Below are 9312 nucleotides of genomic sequence, written 5' to 3' on the forward strand. Positions count from 1 at the left end.
CTTCCGGTCTGACTCCCGCGCATGGCGGACGCTTCCTCGGGTCGCTCCCGAGGGCGCCTCGCCCGCCCGCGGTGGAGGAGGGAATCCGCGCGAGCGGAGACCCGAACGAGCCCCTCAGACGAGAGGAGCTCGGATCCGGGGCGCTTTAGGGTGCACTAGGGGGGAGTCGCTCTTTCGACCGAGAGGTCGGAGAGCGGGGCTCCCGCCATGCCCTGCCCCAATGGACCTTGCTGCGTGAGTGACCCCGAACGGGGTTTAGCGGAGCCACCAGACGTCACCGAGTGATAAAGCGACCATCCGCAAAAATGGAAAAAGAAAAGATCGGCTTAACTGTGAGTTGTCAAAATGCAAAGAAAAAGAACTAAAAACGTTTCCCCCCCCCCAGCGAAAAAGGCGAGGAGGTTAATCCTCCATTTGTACAAGCGAAGAAAAGGAGGGGGGGAATGGATTGAGCGGACAGTGATGTTTTCCTTTGATGTATTTGAAAGCGAGAAACTTGTCTCTCTGGAGCACATTTTAAGAACTTTCTAAAAGTAAACAAAAAAGAAAAGATGTCGGAGCTGGGCAAAAGCGAGCGGAGAAGAAGGGAGGGACTTCCGTCTGGGCGTTTGCTTGTGTGCGAGAGCCGGCTGTTGAATGTTTGGACTGTTTATGGCTGTGAATCCGACGGGAGTTTTGTAAAACGGAAAAGTTTGAATTGTGACAGCGAGAAGTGCCTGGCAAGCGCTTATATAAGTCAACAATTGCGAGGAGGACCCATAGAGAGTTTGGGAGCGGATATAAAAGCGAAAATGAAATTAATACCATTCTCAAAATTGGGGACCTCCGGTAATGGCATGAAAAGAAGAGGATTTATAGTGCATGAACTGAGAGTATTAACAACAACCCGAAGGAGGATCTAACAAGCCGGGAGGAGAAGACAACAGAGGAAGCTCCTCCACGTCAGCGATAGTAAAAGTACCCAGCACGCAAAGAAGCGGTTCTGAATGTGCACAGAAGAGATTTTTTTTTATTAACAGAAATTCAAAGGAACATTACTAACATACTAACAGAGAACTACATGTGACAGGACTAAGAAAAGAAGTTTGACAACACACAGAAGAAGCCCAAGAAGATTAATTGGACATTACTAACAGTTTAATTTACCAGTTTATATATCACTCAGATTTCTCTTTCTCCCACTGTCTACCCTTCCCATTTTTTCTTTTAAGCGAAATACCTCCCCTTTTTAGGGGAGCCAATAAAATCTTTATTAAAAAAAAGAAGAAGCAGAGGTCATTTGCCTTTCCCTGCCTCTGCAGAGCCTTCCTTGGTGGTCTCTCATCCAAGCCTTATGGTGACCCCAGCAAGGGGCTTTCAAGGCAAGCGAGAAGCAGAGGTGGTTTGCCATGGCCTTCCTCTGCAGAGCCATCCTTGGTGGTCTCTCATCCAAGCCTTATGGTGACCCCAGCAAGGGGCTTTCGAGGCAAGCGAGAAGCAGAGGTGGTTTGCCAGGACCTTCCTTTGCAATGATGGTTCCCCCATCCAAGCACCAACCCTGCTAAGCTTCCAAGATCCAACAAGGTCGGGCTGGACAATGCTGCCTTCCCTGTAAGGCATTTAGGGCCCCAGTAACATGGTAGACTGAAGCTATGGAGGAGGGATCCTGTACTGAGGAGAATTTCAGTGAGCGCAGCTTTTCTTTCCACAGTACGACTAGCGACACCTGCCCAAATCCCCTTTTGATCACAACAGTAAAGATACAGGAGCCTCGTCTGTCCGGCTTTGCATTGGTATGTACCCAAAGAACTACCGGGGGTACTTATTTCAGGTAATTCAAAACTAACAACAGCAAAATCTGACTTTCCATTTTCCCCTTAAAGGCTGTCATGGCACTGCCTGTTCCTTTGGAATTACAGTGGTGGAAAGTGCCATCAAGTCACAACTGACTTCTGGCTAGAGTTGGCAGCACCCCGGTAGGAGCAGGGGAACCCCCGCTTTCGCAGGCTCTTGCCAGCTGGCCGGCAAGGGAAAATCCTGCCCCCAACTGGTCTTTTCGGGCCTACTTTCAGTTTCCGGCCTACTTTGGGCCCACTTCCGGTTTCAAGCCCACTTCTGGTTGAGGGTGACATTCTGGTTTTTTGAGCAAAACTCCATGGTTTGGAAGCCGAATTTAGCATAGAGTTTTGCCCCCCAAAAGTAGAGTGTCACCCTGACCGGAAGTGGGCCCAAAAATGGCCACCATCACTTCTGTTCTCCTGGAAGGACGTTGGAAGACCCGTGCTGGCCAGGTAAGTCAACCTTGCAACCAGGGGTCATTTCGTAGAAAAAGAGCTAGGGGGACTCATTAGCATAACTCATTAGCATATGCCACACCCCCTGACATCACCGGAAGTGTGTCCTCCCCACAGCCGGCAGCGACCTCCAGCGGGCACCAGCAGGGAGCTCCAGGCCCCGCCCTCCCGCACCTCACCCGGGGGGATGGCGTCCCCCCGCGTCCCCCCCCAAATGACCCCTGCTTAGGACCCACTGATGAAGGGCCTGAGGGAATATGTGATTACTAGTGCTTGTTCAGTAGAGCATGGAACTACTAGAATACTCAAAACACTGACAGATTTCAGGGAAAGATACCTATTATAGTTCAAAATGTCAAATTCTTAAATGTAGTCCAAATCCAAAACAATTGGGGAACGATGATGTTAAAAAGGATTACCTTGAGCGGTAATGAAGGCTTATGTCCTAATTCATCATCCGAGGATGAAGAAGAATAGCAAGTGACTTGTTTTCTGACAGGTAGATGTTCAGAGCCTAAAACAGAAAACAAAAAGCTCAGTGAGGCAGACCTTTATTTTCCCTGGCACTTTGGTCTTCCCCGCGGGCCTTTGTGTTGCACCTGCCCCTAGCTTTCCAAGACTACACCTAACAACTGGTTGATCGCATTAATTAAATCCTTGGCCACTGTTCAAGGCCCTCACCAAGTGGCAATTCCCTGGCCACCCCCACCTCACAAATATATCCAGTTGTAGGTACGAATCAGTTAATTCCCGTTTCCTATGCATGATGCCTCAAGCCTGCAATCAAAACTCCAATCTGTTATTGAAATTTACATCTGAAGTTTGCTGTGTTATCTAAATGGTTGTCTAAGGCTCACCGTGCAGTGTAATTGAATTGAATGCATCAAGTCTGAGCCCGCGCTTAAACAAATTACCCTTATGTGGCTTGTAGCATCTGGCATCCATTTTTACATTGAGACATCTGCTCAGTGTAAAATAGGTGGCGTCAGAATGTCTGGTACAAACATATATGTGTGTGTGTGTGTTTAGAATCACAAATGAAATCAGAGGCAAATGGACTTTGTGAAGGAGTTTTTATCACACAGCCTCATGCAACATAAATATTTCATTAATTAGGTCTAAACAAATGTCACGTATTTTGCTCTCTCTCACACCATGGAAGAGTTGTGTGGGTGTAAAAATTGAAGTATTCGGTCTCTGGTGCACACAGTCCATTCTTCCACTAACTCTTTCTGAGATCCTAATTTTTGGTGCACTGGATGAATGGATATCCCTCCCTCTGGGAGAAACTGTACTTCAACTGTATTTCAGAAATTCAAATGGATTTGTTTTTTATGTTTAGAATGTGTGTGTGTGTACAATCTGTCAAATGTATGTTTTAAAGGGCATTAAACATTTGTGCTCGTTCTCTTGCATTTATTTGCTTAATTCATATCCTCTCTAAGACAACAGAATAGGATCAGGGAACATCTGCTGAGATACTTAACTTGCTGCAGGACTGATGATTAACAGGCAGATTGGACTGTTCAGGCAGTGAGTGGCATATATGTGCTGCTTTGTGCTTTGGGAGGTAGACATTGTTGACTTGCCATAATCATTGTGTGATTACAACATTTTATTGGGGGCAGGCATGACACCACATCCAACAAGTGCATTTGTCTCCCTAGAGCCTCCAAACATTTATATTTTATACACTTTGGAACACACAGATCAGATGATCATACTGGTTCATATCAGTTCATTCTAGCAGGCAGTATTCATGCCAAGGAGAGATAAAAAAGCAGTGGTACAGTATACTTGGGAATTACAGATGGAAGGGCCATGTAAGCCCAGGTCACCAAATTCAAAAATTTAAGTGTTCACAGAGATGACAACGTTCTACAAATACAGAGTAGGAAAATACTACGGGGCACCATGTTTCAAAGGATTTGTTGGACATGACATGATAGTAATTTTAATTGACTTAAATAGGAAACACGTCTCCACCGGTAACTTACTTCACAGCCAATTGGGACGAAAATATCAGAGACTCTATCCCTCACTCAAGAAATCCTCTATCCCAGACTTCAGGCACAATCCACTTGGACTGAAATTCTCAGGAAATGTAGACAGCTAGACCCCAGTTAATGTGTGTGGAGCTCCCATAGTGCCAGTGAAGCTACAGGCTAAACAACCAAGAAGTCCATCTTTGGAGTTCAGAGAAACCAGCTTGAACATCCCCTTTGAGATCCTCTGGTCTTCCAGGACTGCTGGGCCTCCTGTGTGTACCCAGTGCTGTAGAGCTAGACCAGATAATGTAAAGCCAGCGATGAGGCTTACTGCCACTACCCACTGGACACTTCTGCAGTCAGCTAATCATACAAGCCAGCTGCACTGCTGGAATTACGAAGAGGTAGAATAATGCCTACTTGTTACCAGCTACAGAAAAAAAAATCTGAGAAATTATAAATATGTGGTTTGTAAGAAAACAGATAAATTCACATATCACTAAATCTATTAAACATAACCAACTTCACTTTTATACCTTTAAGAAAATTTGAATTGGCTTGTGTGGAAAAAATCCACTTTATCCCAAGGCTTCTTATCTCTCTTATGTCCTCTCTCTCTTGTTCTTCTTTCCCCCATGAAGCACTGTCAGAGCAAAGGCTTTTCTTTTGGTAAGAGAGTGGGGAAAACAATTGTGTGCTGCATTTACTATTTGCCTGACAGCAGGGGGCTTTCCCTTAATGAACGAGAAAGGAAATGTGTTCTGCAATCAAGGGCTCGGGGAGGGGGAATTGCAAATGCAGCTGAGAGGCCAGGGGAGTTTATGGGTCTGTAATGGCACTGAATTGCTCTATTTGTTTAGCATTTCAGCCAAGGAAGATCGTGTGCATGGAGGAAATGGCGGGAAAAAAGCAGCACTGTGTGAAATGGCCATAGCGCTTCAGGGACAGCCTGTTAACGGAAGGGAACTCGCTGTATGAAATGCCCATCCCTGTATCGCTTTACTTGGAATCTGGCCAATAACAAATGCCATCCAGTTTAGAAGGGTTGTCTGAAAAGGCCCATAATCTTAGAAATTTTAATCTTAGAACGATTTGTTTAGAGGAAGAAGATTCTTCGAACAATTAATTCATTTCTTTCATTTTGTTTTTCTCCCTATTATCATCCAAAAAAATAACAACTGATAAACTATATCAACAGCTAAACTGAGATACACTAACAAGGGGAAAAATCTCACATTGTTTACTTTTCTCTTTCACTCTCAAATCTTTTCACTATTTATGCTTAAATCCTCAGGGGAAAACAGTCTAAAATTATCAGATGTTACAATGGCTCAAGATGATTAAAGAAATTAATCCTAAGAGAGACTGTACAAGACCTGAGCTAAAACAAATGTCTTGATTTAATAATAAATAAACCAACAATCCTAGAAATCTAATGATCAAATGAAATACATCACAAACAGAAAAGAACAGGTTTTTTTTTAAAGGAAATGTATTTCCTTTGATTTACAGTCATACAGCACTGTGGAGAAAACAGTAATACAGGTCTTACTATACTGCTACATTTATCTTTGCAACTCAGTTGTCTATGAACAGCGGTGGATAATGAATTTTGCAGAAGGAGTTCAGGCATACAAACAACAGCTCTGCATGCTGTACTGTATTTTCCCAGAGAAATGTAATGCCAGGGCTATGCCATAGCTCAGAGCCAGCACTTTATATGAAAAGTGACTGCTTGACAGGTTGTGTCAATCAGGACTGATTTAAACATGATGCTGGAGAGCAAGAAGAATTTCACTGGATGTGTGATCTTGTTTGCTGTCTGGCCAATGGGCCTGTGCCATACTCAAGTTGCTCATGAAGATGAACAGATGCTTGGTGCATGAATGACCACAGGGGTAAGACCTTCATCATCTCATTTAAGGCATGCCACAAATCACTTTGCAGAACGCAGGATACAATTAATAGTTTGGAAGTCATACCCAGTGCATACTACCTTAAGCGTCTACTTTAAATAATTGTGAATTTAGGCCAAGCCAGCTAAGTTCTAAGGAAAGAAATGCCAAAGCACATAGCAATACACTGCAAGATTTCCACAAACAGAGGGTGATCTTCACCAATTTCTCTCCTCCCACAGTAGACTTCAGACTTCCCCCATGCTGTTTGGTGGGGGGGATCCCCCGTCCCCCAGAAGCAGTATTTTCAATTGAAATTTTTGGCTGCAGCAAGAGGGGAAGGCAAGAAAATTACCCACTTCAGTCAGAAACCCCTTCTATCTGCAGAAATCCTCCATAGGACCCAACACACAGCTTGCTTTCTAAACACCCATAGCTAATTTAAGTGGACAAATGTCAATACATTTTAAAAAGGTACTGCAATATCTTTTGAAATGAGCATTTTGCTTACCCACAATTTCTTCACTGCAAGGATAATTGGTTACTTCCTCAGTTGCAAGGATGGCACTGGAGGGCACAGGGGATGTTAAAGAAGGATTGTTATCTTCATTGCCTCTAACTTTACTGAACAGATTCAAGAGATTGTTCCTCTGTACAGAATTGTTTAAAACAGCATCAGAACTTTTGTCCTTGAGTCTTAGAGATGAATAAAGAACGTGCTTTGGGTTACAGTTACTTAAGTCATCCCTTGTAGACTTCCAGAGATTCTCTTTAAGAGTAAACCTCTCTAGAAGGGTTGGCACATCATCTGCCTCAGTATGGGAAGAATATTCAACTGTGTCAAGACTTTCAGATGGGCTGGTATGCATACTGTAAACAGGAAAAGTTGTGTCGTCATATGAATATTCTTCTCCTGGACAGTTGGAAAAACTAGAACTATCTGAACTACCAGTTTCAAGTCCTTTTCCTGGAGTACACAACTCACTGGGCTCTTGCATCCATGTGTCATGCTCCTCACGATTCTTGCTGTTCCTTAAACCGACAGTAGAAGGGAAACTGAACTCTCTGTTTTCTGAAGGAAGTCTGGCATTTGTCTCTTGTGTTTTTTTCAAGCCTTCTGGGGGAGATGTAAGAGGTTCTATGATGGATTTCCTTATGGCACTGGCAATTAGTCTCAGTGGTGATTTAGACTGGCCAGCAATATGTCCTTTGGGACAGTTATCAGTGTTCTTTGGAGGTTTGTGTTCTGGTGACGTAATTGGTGAACAGCCCTCTGAGAAATCTGGATGTCTGTGGCAACTGGATGGTTTTGGAGTCTGCTCTAGGATTCCTTGGTCTTGTGGCTCTCTCCTTGTTCCATTTAGCTCACCATCTTTCAGAGCACGGAGTCTGGACTGTTCCATTGAAAATGTGATCTTCCTCATTATCTTGTTTTTAGCTTTGCTTCTATGCTGGTCTTTTGAGGATACTGAAGCTGCTTTATGTTCCTTTTCAAAATTCACAGAAGAAGCATCTGAGCATTTTGCAAGCAATCCTGAGGTCTTGCATTCTCTGCACACTGTCTGGTTTTTCAAACGTTGGTCCCCAATATTGTAAATGTCAGCCTCATGCTTCTTGCCAATGGGCACTGAAGTCATGTGCCCATGATGGAAAGATTTACTACGTGCCAAAGGGCTGCTGTCTGTGCTGCTGTGAAATGAATGATGAGGAACATAGAAAGGGATTTCTTCAGGTACCTCTGTGGCTCCTCCTTTTCTTTGAAATGCCCGGCCATGGAGTTTGAAATGTCCTGTTGTAATTTCTGGAGTTTTGTTGAGAGACATCAGCTGTAAGGAATGCATAAATGATTATTTTGGGAGGGAAATGTAGCCAGTCCTAATACTCTATTTAGAGAACATTTTCAAACAAACAAAAGAGAAAATACACTTTCCCATGTAAGTGTCAAGATAGTCCTGGACTTTGATAAAGAATCCAATAAACACGCAGAAACTAACAACTCATTTCCTGTATTTATGCAAATACTCCTGGGGATTGTCAAGATATTCGGATTTTCAGACACCTGTGGGAGTTCACTTTGCAAAGCATAACGTGGGCCTGGCAGACACACAGCTGGACATTTCAAATCTTAAATAATGAACTTCTATTGCCCAGCTCTATTGGAAACACTGTTAGCATTCTATTTTCAGAGCATTTTGTACTTTGCTACATATCCTCTTGCTGCTTTGCCTTTTACAATTATGTGACTAAAGGCCCAGAGAAATCTACGATTCTGCTGAGTGCATTTTTTTTACAATGAATGTGCTATGACTTCGGACCAAATGTGCAAGTGGGAAGCTACAATCAATCAGTATAACCCTATACCAGACCACCACTCTTTTTTCTGAACAGCGGCAGACGCCTGATGAACTTGAAGAGCTATGTACATGCAGCCCTACGGCTATAGCAAGGAAGGAACGACATGCACAGCACAGCACAGAAAGGTACGTGTGAAGATGCACTCCTGGATATGTCTCCTAAGGGACTCCTTAAGGTTTTGCTGTATGCATATACATCCATACTGAATGTGTGCCATCGTGTCGATATCCGAATGCACATTCATCCCAATTTTGTACCATGGATCTAGTACCCTGAAAAATCCAGGATCCAGATGTCACTGAATGAACATGCATATGGTCGTAATAATGGCTCAATATGTCAAACAGATCATGCAAACATAGCGAACATGAACTGAGCGCATGTACACTGAATGTATGAGAAGGGCTTTGGTCTTCCGGTAATGCCTAACCAAAGCAAAGAGGTCATGTGACATGATCACGTTCAGTGGTTCTCTGGCTCCATGAGGGGGATGGGAAATGGTGGATGTGATGGCATGTCACAGATCATCTTCAACTAGATGTTATTGGGAGATGTAGAGAAGAGAGGGGGGACTGATGATGGGCTGCTGCACATTTGACCTCAATCTCAATAGGCTGAATACTTCAGGTATGGAGAGAGCACATGAGGCCCCAGGCCCGTAGCTACGGAATTTTTAGTGGGGAGGGGGCTGGGGAAAGTGAGGGGGGCCCCAAAAAGCCCCATGCATGTGCACTGACGTCACAACAACAAATAAAAAATCAAATAAAAATAAAAAATGCTCAAGCTGCTGCCGCCGCCAGC

The 9312-nt window shown here is 43.9% G+C and overlaps 1 protein-coding gene across 1 annotated transcript in view; it reads right to left on the bottom strand.

The window, feature by feature from the left end:
- Window positions 1-6960: 6960 nt before the first annotated feature.
- Window positions 6961-9312, bottom strand: part of LOC107117021 — a gene marked incomplete at its 5' end in the record, with an annotated part of 18270 nt that continues 15918 nt past the window's right edge. The window contains 2 exons of the mRNA XM_015419051.1: window positions 6961-6968; window positions 7004-7982. Of these exons, the coding sequence (XP_015274537.1) occupies window positions 6961-6968; window positions 7004-7982 (987 nt within the window). The remainder of the gene's footprint in view (window positions 6969-7003; window positions 7983-9312) is intronic.

The sequence above is a fragment of the Gekko japonicus genome, unplaced genomic scaffold (assembly GCF_001447785.1).
Source record: "Gekko japonicus isolate JY-2015 unplaced genomic scaffold, Gekko_japonicus_V1.1 scaffold5672, whole genome shotgun sequence".
Classification (NCBI taxonomy): domain Eukaryota; kingdom Metazoa; phylum Chordata; class Lepidosauria; order Squamata; family Gekkonidae; genus Gekko; species Gekko japonicus.